Genomic DNA, 18,356 nt, shown 5'->3' with positions numbered 1-18,356 from the left:
TAAGCTAATTCTGTATATAACTTTTTGAGGATCCACCAAACTGTTTTCTACAGTGGCTGCAGTACTTTACATTTTATAATGTATTTTTTAAAAGATTTTATTTATTTATTTTTAGAGAGAGGGGAAGGGAGGGAGAGAGGGAGAGAAACATCAATGTGTGGTTGCCTCTCACATGCACCCCCCACTGGGGACCTGGCCTGTAACCCAGGCATGCGTCCTGACTGGTAATCGAACCTGTGACGCTTTGGTTCACAGGCCGGCGCTCAGTCCACTGAGCTACACCAGCCAGGGTTATAATGTATTTTTATACATATCTTTTGAACAGTGTTCTTAGCTCAAAGCCATGTATACAGCACTTGATGAGTAATAAGGAATTTGGGGGTATGATTTTGAGCATATGATTTTTATCTTGTGCTCTTATTACATGGTATATGAGATTTTTGGTGATTCTAGAGCATTATTATGTGTGTCAGAATTTATACTGTGCTATAGCACTAGTTGCAGGTGATATAGAGAATAACAACTCCAGCAATGAGGCAGAACTTTCCTGTAGAATTTAAGTTTTTGAAAAAGTAATGTCATTCTTTCTTTTTGAACATTTGCACTTCATACCCAAAGATATACTGTAATGACTTTAGTTACCATAATTTCTATCTTACCGTGTTGGAAAGGGCATGGGTTTTTAAGTTGGCTATCTTACTTTCGAATTGTGTCCTTAACACTTAAAGGCTGGGTTGCCATTTGGCCTCAGTTTCATCTTTTATAAGGGAATAGCACATTTTTACCAAGTCACTGTGAGGATTAGATCATGTATGTGAAAATGATTTTTTTTTTGCAAAATTAATTACTGAGTCAAAAACTGATCACTCTGTACTATAATCCCCTACCTCATCCAAAAAGTCATTGAATTTACTTCCCTATTTCCATTTACGAACATCTTTTATTTCTGTGTCTTGTAATTTTATAAATCTTATTTTTTTAAAAAGGATTTTATTTATTTGTTTTTAGAGAGGGGGAAGGGAGAGAGAAAGAGAAGGACAGAAACATCGATGTGCGAGAGAAATACCGATCTCAGTTGCCTCCTGCATGCCCCCAACTAGGGATCTGCCCCATAACCCAGGCATGTGACCTGACTGGGAGTTGAACTAGTGACCTTTCAGTTTGCAGGAGGACACCCAGTCCACTGGCCCACACCAGACAGGGCTATAACTCTTATTGTTTCAATTCATTGTTTTATTTTTATTTTAATATTAGTTGACTGGTTTATGAAATAAAAATTATTTTTCCCTAAATGAAAATCCTGGCCAAGATACTTGGAGGGAAGAGAGTTTATTTCAAAGTGTATTTTAAAAGCTTGGTTCAGTGGGGTTACATAAAGCTTATTTCTCTCTACTTGAAATGCCATCAAATTTTGTGTCTCAGTATTTTTCAGATGAGTACATTTGAGTCCTAGATAGAGCTTTTGAGTGTCTTATCCAAAATCATACAGGTACTTAGTGGAAGAGGTGAGGCAGAAGTCAGCTCTCTTTTTTTTGTATTCTGGGTGTTCTTTCACATCAGACTTTCCTCCTACATTTTACCAATTGTGTGATTACGTCTGGCCACAGGCTTGCGTGGTGTCTCTCCATGGTGCTAGAAGTGTACAAAATGTACTTGGTTTTGTATTAACCTTCTTAAGGGACATCTTGCTGTTTTGTCCCTTCTTCCCCCTCTAGACTGGAAGATTCATCCTCTTCCAAACCATTTTAAAATTAAAAGACAGAAGCAATCAAAAAGCAAAACCTCAATATGTCATTTTTAATTTATAGTAATTTACTTTCTAGAAAGTTTTTCAATTCATAAACCCCATACATTGTTTCCTTCCAGCATCCCATAAATTATTTTACTTAAAACTCAAATAAACTACAGTTATGGAAATAAAATTTTATAATCAAAAGTTTATTAGATGTATAGATAGCACATTTATTTTAGTTTAGTTGCCTGTTTAGCAGATAGCACCCCTTGATTATTTTAGTTTTTAGTTGCCTGTTTGTAGAACACGTGTTTGAGTCTGTATTTTCTACTAGCATAGTTTTTGGACATTTGACTTGGAGGAGCCGTTAGATCGGCTCTAAACCCCTCATCTTACACACGAGAGAACTGACAATGGCAAAATTGGGTCTGCGAAGCAAGATGCCCGAACCGTTTATAACTGCTATACCATTTCTTTCTTTTTAAAAAGTCTTATTTTGAAATAATTACAGGAAGATATTTCATTTTTCTGCCAATTGTTAACAAAAGTCACATATAATCTTCCTAAATGACATGAAAATAATTTCTTTTTTTAAGTTGGCCATTTGAACTGCAAAAATAATATTTGTTGTAACAATTCAGATATATAGATTTTTCGGAAACTAAATTTGTAGTTTACTTTCCTCCATTTTGTCTTGTGATACGGTAACACTTTGGTGTGTAACCTTTCATGTGCTTTATTAAAGAAAACAAATCAAATATATTAGCCTCCAACTTGCTTTTAAAAGTAAAAAACATCATAATAGACATCTGATTGAACACACACATCTACCATATTATGGCTATTCATTATTTACTTAATGATTTCTCAACTGATTGTGTGCAGTTTTCTTTGGTATGAACAACACTGCAAAACATAGCAAAATACCTGGTACACATATGTGAGTATTAATGCCAGACAGATGTTTAGGTGGTATAAGAAAGCGGATAAGAGCACAGATTCTGGGGCTGACTTCCTGGAATGAATCCAGGCTGTACCACCTAATAGCAGTGCGACTTAAGACAAGGTACTCTTTGTGCTCCCATTTCCTCTTTAGGAAGAGGAACATAAATCAGTGATAATGTCTACTTCGTGGGGAGATGAGCTTCTCTGACAGCCTGGTGGGAAAAATGCTATCTCACTGTTTACAAACTAAAAAGATTGATCATCTTTTCACATGTTGTAATCATTTGTAATTCTCTGGACTACTCATATTCTGTTCTCATTTTTTCTTTTCACTTATTTGCCTTTTTAAAATTGCATTATGAGATTTTAAAAAACATATTCTGGACACTTAACTCTTCATTACATGTAGTGTATGTATCCTTTACTCTGTTGCTTGCCTTTCATTGTGTGTGTGTTTATTCCATGTTGCTTAGTTAAACATGTCTTTCTTTTAGGGTTTCTGAATTTGTTTTTCCCTAGGAAGACCTTGTGTATCCCAAGATCTGAAAAATTCTATTATTTTTTTCTAACACGTTAGTAGTTTATTTCAATGTATATTTCTTTACACAGATCATTTGGGATTTATTTCGATGGTAGTATGACATAGATAGATACTGTTTTTTTCTTAAAGTGGGGAGACCAGTATCCTATTACTGACTAATTGGTCCATCTTTGCCATATTGATTTGTAATGTCACTTTTATAAAATATTAAATCTCATAAATTTATGGTTACTTTTCTAGATTTTTAGTTTTGTTTCTTTGATCTTACAGGTATATTTGTGCCAATGTCAAATTATTTAAATAGTAGTAACTTTGTAATACAGTTTAGTATCTGACAGTGCAAATCCCCACATTTCCCCCCAGAAGTTTTAAAGCAGTTCTCATGCATTTATCCTTTCATGTCAACTTTAGAATTATTTTGTCAAATTATGTTAAAAAAAAAAAAACCAAAAAACCTCTTATTTTGATAGGCATTGTACTGAGTTATATTTTGGAGGCTATCAGTTTTTTAACCTAAAATAGTGATTTCACCCTAATGTTTTACTAGTGACTTTAACTTAAATTGTTACCTAAAACTTTTCAGTTGTGCATAATTTACAAAGATACATCATTTAATTTTTATTTATTTGTAGATTAAGCATGTATAATGTATGCTTATTCTCCCAGAAGTTTTTGTTGACATACTATACATATTTAATTGTAAAGTTAGATTATATGACATATTTTTTTTAAACTCTAACCTTTGTTTTCTTTGATAAGGGTTTGACATTAATATGCAATTTTGATGACTAAGGCCTTTTTCATTAGGCTTGTTTTGTAAATTGTGATGCATTTTAGAATAATATCATGGTCCTTCAGTTATGTGACAGTGTTAAGTATCACTAGCTTTGAGGTCAGAGATAAGACAGTTCACAGTGTGTTTGAAGGCTGAAGATGCTTCTGTATATCACTTATTCCCCTCAAATGTGCTGTGATTAGTACTAGGTTAGTACTAAACATTTTATGTAGAAAAAAGGAAGTTCTTTTGTTCTTCTGTTGAATCAGAAAAGTTAATAATGCCAGGCTTTTTATCTTGACATGCAGAATATTTCAGGATTCCATTCTGAAATCATTACGAGATGATAGCAAAAAATGATCTGATTAATATTTTTCAAATTTTTTGATAAAATGATTCTTGATAATGCAATTTTTTCCAGTAGTAAATAGTATATTTTGTTTCTTCTCATGCAGGTCTTTGAAGTTCTACATTTTAATTCTCAGTGCTGAACTTCTTTCTCCCTTAAATTATTATAAACTTTTGCTGCTGTTTAATAAACGTGAAGATGTCTCGCAGTCCTGATGCGAAGGAAGACCCTGTGGAATGTCCTCTTTGCATGGAGCCCTTGGAGATAGATGATATCAATTTTTTCCCTTGCACCTGTGGCTACCAAATTTGCCGATTTTGTTGGCATAGAATTCGCACTGATGAAAATGGGCTTTGTCCTGCATGTAGAAAGGTAAATACTCCAAAATAACTTTGTATACATGTGTATGAGTAAGTAGCATCTTGGTTTTGTTGTTAACTAAGTATATGACCTTAGTAAAGTCACATAACCTCTCAGTTGGCCTTCAGTTTGACTGTTTAAGAGGATTAGGAGTAGAGAAGCAAAGAATTTAGATAGGATGGTATAAAATTGGAAAAACACATTTAATATTATACCTGTGGGGGATTTGCTTTAATTTTCTAGTATGAAATAGAAGTCTTGATGTTTACTAAGATAAGTAATGGGTTAAAATGGCAGAAATTCTGGTTCAGGAGCTAATAGTTACTCATTTCTTGAGTGCTTATAGCAGTTCTAGGCTGATGATGCCATCCCCATCGTGCTCTTCAGGAAAGTGTGCCTTTGGAGAAACCGGTCCCTAGGCATCAACTAGTGGGTAGTGGGTTTTGGGTTCATATATAAGTCCTTTGAGTCTCTTCTAACTCTTTTTTAAAAAACCATGATTTTAAAAATGTTTTCTGGATTTTGTTTTAATAAGTAGGTGCAAGAGTTAGAGTATAGTGAAGGACCTATTAGGGTGAGGAGGGTTATTGCATTTCTTTTTTGAAGGACTTCATTTGTGCTTAGGGCTTCCTGCAGGTATCTATTTTCTCCTGTATCTTTAATGTTTGTATGATTTAAACCTTTTTTCCTGTTTACTCATTTGAAAGAGTTCTTATATTTATTACTACCAGATTTTGAGAAAGTGGAAATCTGTTTTAGATACCTAGATTATTTTTTAAAATTTTGTTTTTCAACTTTCTTAACAGAGGACTTAAATCTCAGAAGGCAGTATACATCATTGTTCGGTATTTTAAAAAATCTAGTGGGCATTTGTATACATTACATGAATGAAAAACAGATCTACTTAAGTGTTAATATAGTTTATATATATAGTATATATAATGTAATATAGATTTATAATGTATATTTAATATATAATCTTACTTTTTAATATAGTTAATATACTTTAAGAATGTGAATGGAAAGGTAAATGAAAACCTTAACATTAGCTGTGGTTAAAATCTATAATAAATTTGTGGTAATGGGTTTGAAACATTCAGTCATATTTTAATTGGTTCCTGGTTGTTTTTATAAGATAATTATATTGAACTGTTTTGTTGAAAGTGGTAACTTTCAGGATATCCCAAGACTTGAAGGCTTGTGAATGTGATTGACTTCATGAAGTTTCTTTCTTTCCCTTTTTCTTTTCTTCCTTTGTAGTGTTATGCAGTAGAGTCTTAATTAAAAAAAGACCAATTGTTATGTTGTCATTAGACAAAAATCAGTTATTTGGGGGAAATGGCAGAGAAATTCATTTCAGTTTTAAGGGATTACCTAGTATCACCTCAGATCCTTAGAAAATGGAAGAAAAATAGAAAAAAATTAAAGATATAAACATAACTAACTTTAGCAGAGCTGGTTAGCAATAAAGGGTGCTTTTCTGGGAAGATCAGAAAGTTTGAGGAATAGGAAGGACACAAGGCCATTGGGATCAATTTCAGAGAAGCATTAGCTTAAAAAACATAGGAGAAAAACTGCTGAAGAAAGGTCTGGGGGGAAAATGCAAGTGTGGTTGATCATAGCGTTGGAGCAGCGTATGGGTCCAGTCTAACTTTTGTACCACATAGCAGAGACAAATGCTTTCTAGCTGGAACCTGGATTCTAAATTTGGGTCAGAGCCTTAGGGTGGATAGAAACACCTGGAGGAACTTGGACCTCTTATGCTGAGAAGATGGACCGACGACATATCCTTTCCAGCAATTTCTCCTCTCTATAGTCATAACACAGCATCCTGCAGCAAACAAACAGCATTTATAGGCTGACAAAATTCTTACATGTAAACGTGCACCAAACAAAAGCAACAGGTATTTTTCAGAAAACCAACATTATTAAAGAGAAACACAAAAATTAGTAAATAGAAGAACCTAAGTGAGCAAACAGAAAGAAACTCTTGAAATTGTCTTGGTACTTCTCAAAAAAGAATGAGAAAATGACATATTCATGTAGAAAGAACATTTTTCAAAAGAATGTTAGAGATCTTGAAAATGAACAGCCTTATAGATAGATGGGCTAAAGAACAGAAAGTACGCATTTCAAGAGCAAATCAGTAAGTTGGAAGATTGTGCCAAGTGTTTTCTTGCAGGATATAGTGCAAAAAAGTTTGAGAAATAGAAAGCAGGAGAGAAAAGTTAAGCTACATAAAAGATAGATGTACTGGTTCTAACCTCCGCTAAGAAAAGTTTTAGAAGTGGTGAAGTAGAATGATTAGGGAAAAATAATCAAAGAACTAGTAGAAGCAGTTGTCCTTAAAAAGGGTTCTGTGACTATGAAGCAAGATGACCGGAAAAGATCAACATCTATTTATATAATTGTAAAATTTTATAGTATCTAGAATAATGACAAAGTTCTAAAGCCTCATGAGAGACAAATAGATTACAAAGGAAGAAGAATAAAACTGATTCCGTTTTACAACCATAGAAAAAAGAAAATAATTGAGAAATTTGTTTTTCCAAATTTTTGAGTGAAAATAACTTTGAATGAAGAACTCTCATTTTCAGATGTGAAAGCATAATAAAATACTTTTCAGGTATACAAAGATTAATAAAGTTTAATATCCACTATCCAGGACAAGTAGAAGATTTGAGGATGACTGCAAGGTTTTGTTAAGTAGCTGGAAGTAAAGAATGGCCATAAACTGAGATGTGGAAGACTACAATAAGAATAGGTTTTTTGAGAAGATCAGGAACTCAGTTTTAGGCTTTTTAAGTTTGATATTCGTATTAGAAATCTAAATGGAGCTGTTGAATAGACAGGTGAATATTCCAAGTTTGTTTCTGGTATAGGAGTTATCAACATATAGAATGTTATCAGCATATATAATGATGCTTGATGAGATCACAAGAAAGAGAAGGTCAATAGAAAAGATGAGAGATTGTCTAAGAATGAGCACCAAGGCTGCCCAACATTTACAGGAAGAAAAATCCAGATTAAAGAATTGTTAGATAGCCTCTTTTTGGGTCTCCAAGTTATAATCTACAGCTGAGATGGTTACCCTTCCTTCCCTTTCTTCCTTCCTCCCTCCCTCCCTCCCTCCCTCCCTTCCTTCCTTCCTTCCTTCCTTCCTTCCTTCCTTCCTCCCTCCCTCCCTCCCTCCCTCCCTTCCTTCCTTCCTTCCAGGCAGTTATTGTTAATAGAATAAGAGTAATTTTTTTTGTTGTTTTTTTGTGGCTTAGTGGCACCGCAGCTTCCAGAACCTCTCCTAGGTCTCTTGGCTTCCAGACCTGCTCGCACCTGTCTTGTGGCTGGAGTGGGTCGTGGAAGGCGGTGTCCTTCACATAGTCTTGGAGTCTGAGGCCTGGCTTCCTTAGCCTTGCCAGAGAGTGTGCTGAACACTCCAGCACACGTATTTGTGAAGCTGGCTGTCTTAGTCAGGAACGAGCAAGTCTTCATGTCCCTGGGGAACAGCCTCAGCGGTTGTGTAACACAGAGGAAAGCCACAAGTGTTGCTAGAGGCCTGGAGAGGACTGCGGAGCTACCATTGAGTTTAGCCCAGCACTGCAGGGACAGAGCCTGTAGAAGCCACTTTGAAGTGGCAAATTGACATGATTTAAATAAACTTGGAGATGCAGGTAGGGGGCTAGCTGAAGTAAGCTTCTCATTTTGGCCCACAACGTGAAGCCTGCCTGTTTGCAGAAAGGGCTTCTTTGCTTTAATAGCTTTGAAAAGCAGAGAGATGGCAGGTTTCAAAGACCAAGAGAGTTTAGTGCTTCTATTTGGTCCTACTTGCCGAGCCTAGTGGAGTCAGAAGGACCTTAATGCTTTCCTAAATATAGGCACAGACTACCCGGTCATTCCTAAGTGCAGCATTCTGAGAAAAATACCTGGTGGAAAGAGCAGATGTGAGAACACGGGTGGTGTACTGACATAGCAGCACACAGCATTCACTCACACGGGAACCAGAGACTGGCCGGACAAGTGAAAACTTCAGCAAGGGTGTTAGTGTTGTAATCTCAGACTTAATAGAAGGTATTACATTCATGAAACAGGAACAGGATTGTATTAAAAACTTCAGTGAACAATAAACACCATGATTGAAATTTAAAATGTGACAGCAGAAATAATTCAAGGAAAGAGTCAGCAGGTGCAGTGGAGAAGAACTCTTAAAAAGTAGTGCAAAACGACAAAGGAGAGAATATTTGAGAGAAGATATAACATTAGTTGAGGATCAATCTCTAAGAGATCAAATAATAAGTGCAGTGTTTTAGAAGGAGACCGTAGTGATACAGAAGGAAAATTTTCTTCCAAAACATGGTGGAAGAATATTCCTAGGACCAAGAGACATTTTTCCAGATTAAAAAGTCCCATCAAGTGCCTGGCACAAACTTTTTTACTTTTAAATATCAGAATACTGAAGTTAGGTACATTCCACAAGCTTCCAAAGTGAAAAAAAAGGTCACACATACAAGACAGGAATCAGAATCATTTCAGACTTCTGAAAAGCAGGACTTAAAGCTAGAAGACACTTCTAAAGGAAATTTATTTTCATCCTAGAACTCCCTATCTGCTCAAGTGTTACGTGGGTGAAAAGGGGGCACAAAAAGACATTTTCAGGCCTGAAAGTTCTCAGAATTTTTTTACCTTTCATACACTCTCTCCGGGGAATCTACTGGAGGATATGCCCCTCCAATGTGAAAGAATGAAGAGAGCACAATGCATGGGACAAAGGAAACAGGTGACCAAACCACAGGAGAGAAGCAGTGGGGTTCTTGGGATAATGGGGAAAGATGCCAGCTGTGTCCCACATAAGGAGTACTCAGTGTTTTTACAGAGAAATGTCTTATGAGGCCACTTCAGCAGTTGGGGGAGATTTGATGGTTGAATTAGCATGAAGATATAATCAGAGAAAACCCAGTTATTAACTGTAGAGAAACAAAAAGTGCAGAATAGAAAAGTAATCACATTATATTAATACTGCAATGGCTTAGATATGGGGTAGGGGTTCAGATTTATTATTTTTCCATACAGGTGTCCTATTGTTACAGCATTATTTGTAGAAAAGACTATGTATGTCTTCACTCTCTTGAAAATCTGTTGCCTGTAAATGTGTGCATCTCCTTCTAGAGTCTGAATTCCATCCACTGACAGTTATATCTATCCTTATTGTCTCGATTACTCTAGCTCTTCAGATCTGGCATTTTGTTATTCTATTTAGAATTTATTTTGGGTACTAAGTCCTTAGCATTTCCACCTAAGTTTTTAAAATTAGTTTGTTCAAAATGTCTGCTGGTTTTTTATTGAGATTGCATTGAATAAACAGTAGTTTGAAGAAAAATGACATCTTAAAAATGTTAACTTACCTAGTTAAGGAATAAGGTTTATCACTTTATTTTTTCTTAAAGATTTTATTTCTTTATTTTTAGAGAGAGGGGAAGGGAGAGAGAAAGAGAGGGAGAGAAGCATCAATGTGTGGTTGCCTCTTGCGTGCCTCTTACTGGGGACCTGGCCTGCAACCCAGGCATGTGCCCTGACTGGGAATTGAACCAGAGACCCTTTGCTTCACAGTTTGATGCTCAATCCACTGAGCCACAGCAGCCAGGGCCAGTTTATCATTTTATTATTCCAAGTTTTAAAGATTTTAAAAATAATGTTCTATAGTTTTTGGTGTATAGCATATTTTGTTAAATTTATCTGTAACTTTTCTATTTTTTAAGCTGTGGCACATCATACTGTTTTTAAAATTCCATTTCCCATAAAAGGAAACCTGACTTGGGGGCTGAACACACAATAAAATGTACAGATGATGTATTATAGAATTGTACACCTGAAATCGATATAATTTTATTAGCCAGTTTCACCCCCCAATACACTCAATAAAAAAGAAAAAAGTCCATTTTCCAGTTGTTGATTACTGTTATGTACAGCAACTGATTTTTGTTAAATAGAGTTGTGAGGACTTTTACATTGATAATCATGTCTTCTGTGAATAAAGTTAGTTTTACTTCCTCCTTTCAACATTTATGCTTTTTAAAGTATTTTCCTTGCCTTATTAAATTGGGTAAGCCTCCAATATAACAATGAATAAAAGTGGTAAGAACAGATGTCCTTGTTTGCTCCCAGCCTTAGTGGGAAGGCATAGAATATTTCACTATTAAGTGTGTTGCTGTCTGCGAGGGTTTTTTTATACATGGTCTTTATCACGTTGAGGAAGTTTTGTTTTATTCCTTGCTCACTGAGAGTTTATCATGAGTGGGTTCTGGACTTTGTCAAATGTCTATTCCATTGAGATGATCGTGTGTTTTCTTCATTCTGTTGAAGCAGTAATTTAGTTTGATTGATTTATTTTTAATTTCTTTTTTAACTTAAATTTATTTTTAATTGCAGTTTCCATTTAATATTACATTAGTTTCAAGTGTACAGCACAGTGGTTAGATGATCATATACTTTACAAAGCGTTCCCTTCGATATTTCCAGTGCCCACCTGGCGCCACACATAGTTGTTCTTATTGACTGTGTTCCCTGTGCTGTACTTTCTATCTCCAAGACTATTTTGTAGGTTGATTGATTTTTGAATCAGCTATTGCTTTCAAGAATAAGCCCTATAGATCATGATATATTATCCATTTTATGTTTAATTTACTAATATTTTCAGAATGATTATGTGTCTAATGTGAGGAGTTTTTGTGGCTTTCTTTTATATTGTTTTTAGATTTGATATCAAAGTAATACTGGTTTCATAAAATGAGTTAGGAGTGTTTTCTCATTCTCTATATTGTGAAAGAATTTACATGTGTTTGATATCACTTTTTTATTTCCTCTCCAAATTCATTATTAACATGGATTCTATCAGAGTTTCTTCATTGATGAGCTGCCTGCAGAAACTAGCTATCACAGGATTCTTCTGTGTAACTCTTTCTGGAATTTTTTTTTTAACTGTTTCCTTCTTTGTGTTATTTTGCCCCATAAATTTTAAGTGCCTCCGTCTTTTCAAATTTTGATCGCTGTCCCCCTGCTCAGTGTGACTGCTGGGCCCCGTGCCAGGATTCAGGAAGTGCCATCGAAGCAGAAGCCGTGACACTCACAATTGTCATCTGTCTTCTTTTTCTTTCAAAGTTCACACACCTGCTGTTCATTGCCTGAATGTTGTTCAGTGTCTGAAAACACATATTTTATATATTTTATCTAGTTTCCTAGTTGTTTATTCTGGTAGGCCTAGTCTTCTACCATCCATCCACTCTGTCCTAGCTGGAGATGAAAGTATATAAACACTTGAACTTTATAATAATGGAATCACAAATGTTGACCTAACCAAAATTAGGGTGAAAGCTTAGAAAGTAGACTTGGGAAGTATAGTCAGGCTGGCTGAAAGAATGTTAAATCTTCAACTTGCATAATGTGATACTATCTAAAACTGAAAAATGAAGTGACACCACAAGCATGTTATTTAATGATAAAATAGTACATGACAAAACAATCAGCTAAAAGAGTTAACAGGAATATCTGTAGAGAGCGGCGACTCGGGAGGAAACAAATGGGGGACTGCTCTGGTCTTAAGAAACCTTATAGAACTGTTTGACTAGGAACATGTATAAGAAATATCAATGAAACCAGGGAAAAAAGATATAGTGGACAAATGGAAACAGAGGAAAGAAGGTATAATAATGCTGATATTATTAATAATCAAATTCAAGATCAAACACATTTTAAAAGGGCTTTTAACAGGGCTTTTTCTTACTGATTAAAGGTCCCTCAAGCCATGAAACTTTATTTAGTTAACGGCAGCGTTGAAGGCCGGTGGCACCATGGTACTCGATAATTTGTTCTGGAACTCAGGAGGAGTACTGAGCCTGAGGAGTACCGAACGATGAAGCATTTCCTCTTGTGGGGCGGTGGTGTGACTCATACAAGTTCTAGCGAGTGTGATGAGTCCCGAGCAAACAACAAGTTCTGAAACATATTTTTCTCAGTTTTCAAAATGTGATGAGTAGAGTGTTTGATGAGTTTGAAGCTGATGAGTACCGAGGTGCGACTGTATGTGGAACTGATGTGGATACCAGGAGAAACTGCATTTATGTTCACAATGGAGAGACTTCTGACTTGTATACCTTAGACATTGAAAGATGAAGTAGACAATTAAAAGGAAATGGAAAATTTGAATTATACAATTAACAAGCATGTGTATGTTTGTGTGTCTACACAGTTTATACAAACAAACCTTTGTACAGACCTTTAAAATATAAGAGCAGTGGGCACTAAAATTGACTCTTAGGCCACAATGAAAATACTAATTCCTAAAACTAGAACTTACTTGTATAATTTCTTTTTATTTACCTTGCTTAGAGTTTGTAGGGCTTTTTGAATTTGTGGATTGGTGAGTGTCATTAGTTCTGTGAAAAGTGATACCATTATTTCTTCAGACACTGCTTTATTCTCTTTCTGGGACTCTGATTAAATATTTTCCTGATCTTTTCACTGTTTTCCATGTTTCTTAATCTTTTTTCTGTACTTTCTATCTTTTTTTTTCTTAATGCATAGATGGATGGTTTCTTCTGATCTGTCCTCTAGTGTTTGAATTTTTTTTTTTTTTTTTTAGGTCCAGTCTGCTGCTAAATATGTCTGCTGAGTTTTAAAATTTTGCCTTTGTGTTTTCCATTTCTAAAAGTAGTGTTTGTTCTTTCTTCATACTTGATTTTTTAAAAATAGATCTTTATGCTCTGCAGATACTTTTAAGTGTGGAACGTAATTGTTTTAACAGATCAAGCATTGCTTTAAAATTCTAGTAGTTGGTCTGTGAGAGATGTTTCTATTCATGGTTATTCATGTTGTTTTATTGCTTTATGTACTTGGTTACCTATGACTGTTTCCTGGTTGTTGTTATCAGATTATTTCAGGGTTCTCCAAGGCCCAGAGTAGATTTGCCCTCCTATAGAGAGGCTTTGCTTTGACTACTGCTGGGTCCTATATGCATTGGCATTAGGGATGTTTCAAGTGCAAAGGTCTTTGCCCTGGCCATCTTTTGGTCTCTGGGGTGCAGGTCTTCTCTTGGGTGGGTTTCAGCTCTGAATGCTGCCCCTCTCCCAATTTGTAGTTACTCAGACTTTTCACTTTTCCCTCTGGAATTTGATTCTCGTCCAGACATTGGCTTGGAAATTCCCTATTGCAGACCATTCTTGTTTTTAAGATGTTGGTTTAAAAATAAAGTTTTTTTAAATAGTGTTTTTCATTGTCTTTAGCAAGAGGAAAAGTTAGAGCTATGAATGTATTTATTAGAAACAAAGAACAAAAATAAGTGAATTTATTTCCAGGTTAAGAAAATAGAAAAAGAATAAATATTGTGATAGTAGAAGATAAGGATTTAGCACAGTTTGGTGACATAGAAGAAAAGTAGTATTTCAATAAAGTGTAGAAGCCGGTTCTCTAAAAAGACCAAAAAATTACTCTCGACAGGTCTGATTAGAATGTACAGAGAAGACACATGTAAATACATTAGGAGTAAAAGTGGGAACATAGTAAGTGACTACACTAGAGACCATAAGCCATCTTAATTAGTAGTTTGGCAACTTATTGCCAAATCAACACTATTAAACATATTTTTACACATTAATCTTCTTCACAAGCACCCTTTTTAGCATTAGTTTGATATAAAACACACAGTACTACCTTGAAAGAAAAATTCTCTGCTTGTAACTTTTCATTTGATGCTGCATTCCTAGAAAATTAACATGTGTTCAGTAAAAAAAAGTAGACCAGATACACTTTTCTTTATATTTATTTTTAGTACTGCTCTTACTAGCTTTGTGAGTCACACTCTTTTTCTGCAGTTATTCAAATTATGTTTCTTCACCTTTCATCTTTAGTCTGCTTCCCTTCTCATCTCATTGTATCAGCCTATTCATTTTCTGTCTCGGGTTCATAGAGTAGCTATTTATGGTGGCATGTGTGGAGGAGGAATTGTCATGGGGTGCATGCTTTTTCAACTTTTTATGAAACCTTTGGCAAGTTAAGGCCAATAAGATTTTTTTATATTTGCCTTTCTGTTTAGAGTAAATTAGCACACTTTACATTGTCTAGAAAAATTTATTTATTTCTCCTAACAACAGAAATGTAATTTCACAAATATGTTAAGATTAAAAAGCTAGTAGTATAACTTCCTGCTAGAATATGAGATATTTGGAGGGTAAGTCATAGCAAACCAATTTGTCTTGTTCTCCACTGTTGTTGGTTTTTATATTATGTGGCAGTTACTTTCTATCGGAGTTGACTTTGAAGCTGATGGAATTATTTTTCCATAGGAAGACAACTTGGAATAACATAGAAGGAAGGCTAGGATAACTGGTGTTATATACTCAGTGTGGTGTTGCATCAGTGATACACTTGATGAGAGTCGATATTGCAACTTAATTTTTGGTACTTGTCATTCTCCATTTCGTGTGTATGTGTATGCATTTTTTTTTTTTTGCTTTGATGTTACTTTGCATCATCTTTTATCAGGATTTTACAGTGTCAGAGAATGTTAGCAAAGAAAACAATCCTTGAGTGCTTGTCAGATTTTTATATTCATAGAAGAATTTGAGTCTGAGAAAAGTTTCTCAAACTACCTCTGACAAAGAACCAGAATTGAAACTGTACCCCCGCCCCAGTTTTCCGTGCCCCAAGTCTCCTGAGGACCCATACAAGGTCCTGTTATGCGTGCCTAGTTCCCAGCTGATGTCATGTGATTTACCACCTAAATTCAGTAACAACCACACTGATAAATATCTTATTCTGCGTAGTCCACTGATGACATACGTGAATGTGTGGCAGTCTTGAGTTGTTATAAATGTTTCCAGATGCTTATTCTCAACTGTTGTGGAACTAGGAGCAATCTGTGTTTGACCCATTCGGGGAGAGAATTATCACCAATATAGATGTTAGAGCAGGGCAGCGGCTTTCAAATTAATTGAGTGATAACCACCACTCCAAAAAGAGCTACCCAGAAATCCCGTGGTGGAAAACAGATTTTCTGTGCCCAAATAAAAAATTCAAGTGATTTTATGGAAAGGTATTTTAATTACTTTGTATGTAGTTCATTTTTATACTTGTACCTTTATAGCTCCAAATGGTTTCATGGTATTAAAATTTTTCTGGCAGATTAAGATTTGAAAGGAGAATAATACAGGTACAGAACAGTCAGTGGAGAAGAGAGGGAGAAAACTTAAATGGTGGATGGGTACATCATTGATTGAAGTATTGAACTTACTGTAGAAGATCTTTAACCATTTGGTTCCCTAAATTAAAATGCAAGAACATTTTTAAATAAGTACTTTTTAAAAGAAAATTAGCACACTCAATTTTCATTTCTAGCGGGAACTTTAGTGTTCATTTGCCATATATTTATTGAGCTTCTAAAATGTGTAATACTGACTTCATATTTGAAACTTCTTAGGTCATGCAAAAGTCAGATAAATTACTGAACTGGCTGTTTTATATACCTCTCACTCAAAAGTAAGTTGGAGTATGCCAAATAGGACCAAATAGCTAGAAGATTCAGATTTCTTAATGTGGGAGTCTAATGGTATGGGTGCTCATATCCTGCAGGGCCACTGGTTATATATACCTAAATACTTAAGAACAGGGTTTTTGGAAATCTTAAGATATTATTAGTAGAAATTGAGAAACACAGAGGGAAATCTCACTTTCTTAATTGCCTTCATTATTAACCTGTGTTCAAAAATTTGAGCTTATTTTTATTTTTTGTTTTCACTTATATATGGTAAGATGAAAGTAACTTTATGTCAAAGGCATAGCAGGGTTTGGGGCATTTCCTTTTTTTCCCCCCCACTAATAAAAACATTTTTATTTTATTTGTTTTTTTTGAAAGCAATACCTTCAACTTTTTTTTTTTTCAAATTTTATTGTTCAAATACAGTTGTCTACCTTTTCCAAAACCCCACCACTCTCCCCCACCCCAGCCATCCCCACCTCCCCCCTCCCTTCAAGCCCCCCTTGGTTTTGTCCATGTGTCCTTCGTTGTTGTTCCTGAAAACCCGTCACCCTTTCCCCCCCATTATCCCCTCCAACTTTCCCTCTGGTTACTGTCCATTCTTAATTTCAAGGTCTCTGGTTATATTTTGCATGCTTGTTTGTTTTGTTGATTAGGTTACACTTAAAGGTGAGATCATATGGTATTTGTCTTTCACCGCCTGGCTTATTTCACTTAGCATAATGCTCTCCAGTTCCATCCATGCTCTTGCAAAGCATAGGAGCTCCTTCTTACTTTCTGCTGCATAGTATTCCATCGTGTAAATGTACCATAGTGTTTTGATCCATTCATTTACTGATGGGCTCTTAGGTTGCTTCCAGCACTTGGCTATTGTAAATTGTGCTGCTATGAACATTGGGGTGCATAGGTTTTTTTGGACTGGTATTTCAGGGTTCTTCGGATATAATCCCAGCAGTGGAATAGCTGGGTCAAAAGACAGTTCCATTTTTAGTTTTCTGAGGAAATTCCATATGGTTTTCCATAGTGATTGCACCAGTCTGCATTCCCACCAACAGTGCACTAGGGTTCCCTTTTCTCCACATCCTCTCCAACACTTGTTTGTTGATTTCCTTATGATGGCCATTCTGAACGGTGTGAAATAGTATCTCATTGTGGTTTTAATTTGCATCTCTGATGGCTAGCAATGCTGTGCATCTTTTCTTATGTCTCTGGACTCTTTGTATATGCCCTGGAGAAGTGTCTGTTCAGAAACTTTGCCCATTTTTTAATTGGGTTTTTTGTCTTCCTAGAGTAGAGTCATGTGAGTTCTTTATATATTTTAAAGGGATGCAAGGATGGTACAATATTCACAAATCAGTAAATGTAATATATCACGTAAACAAAAGGAAAGACAAAAGTCACATGATTATACTAATAGATGTGGGAAAAGCATTTGATAAGGTACAGCACCCATTTATGATTAAAACACTCAGCAAAGTGGAAATAGAGGGAGCATTCCTCAACCTAATAAAGGGCATATACAAGTGACCTACAGCCAACATCACACTCAATGGGCAAAAACTAAAAGCTTTCCCATTAAGATCAGGAACAAGTCAAGGTTGTCCACTTTTACCACTTCTATTCAACATAGTACTGGAAGTCCTAGCACAGCAATCAGACAAGAAAAAGAAATGAAGGACATCCAAATTGGAAAGGAGGAAGCAAAACTTTCATTGTTGGCAGATGACATGATGTTGTACATGGAAAATCCTATAGACTCCACCAAAAAACTGCTCGACCTAATAAGTGAATTTGTCAAAACAGTGATATACAAAGTCAGTATTCAGAAATCAAAGGCATTTTTGTGTACCAACAATGAAATACAGAAACAAATCAGGAAAAAATTCCATTTGATATAGCAACAAGAAAAATAAAATACCCAGGAATATACCTAACCAACGAGGTAACAGACCTGTATTCAGAAAATTATACAACACTGAAGAATGAAATTAAGGAAGACACAAACAAATGGAAGCATATACCGTGTTCATGGATTAGAAGAATTAACATCATCAAAATGTCCATACTACCCAAAGCAATTTATAGATTTAGTGCAATACCTATTAAAGTACCAATGGCATATTTCACAGATATAAA

At 35.4% G+C, this 18,356-nt stretch overlaps 1 protein-coding gene across 6 annotated transcripts in view; it reads left to right on the top strand.

Moving 5' to 3' along the window:
* The window catches only part of CNOT4 (CCR4-NOT transcription complex subunit 4), a 138,603-nt gene that overhangs the window by 52,038 nt on the left and 68,209 nt on the right, over positions 1–18,356 (top strand). For all 6 annotated transcript variants that reach the window (XM_024554994.4, XM_024554997.4, XM_024555000.4 and 3 more), the window contains exon 2: positions 4,449–4,714. In XM_024554994.4, coding sequence (XP_024410762.2) covers positions 4,541–4,714 — 174 coding nt within the window. In that variant the 5' untranslated portion in view covers positions 4,449–4,540. The remainder of the gene's footprint in view (positions 1–4,448; positions 4,715–18,356) is intronic.

The sequence above is a fragment of the Desmodus rotundus genome, chromosome 6 (genome assembly GCF_022682495.2).
Source record: "Desmodus rotundus isolate HL8 chromosome 6, HLdesRot8A.1, whole genome shotgun sequence".
NCBI classification, from domain to species: Eukaryota; Metazoa; Chordata; class Mammalia; order Chiroptera; family Phyllostomidae; genus Desmodus; species Desmodus rotundus.
This window is presented reverse-complemented; position numbering and strand designations above follow the sequence as displayed.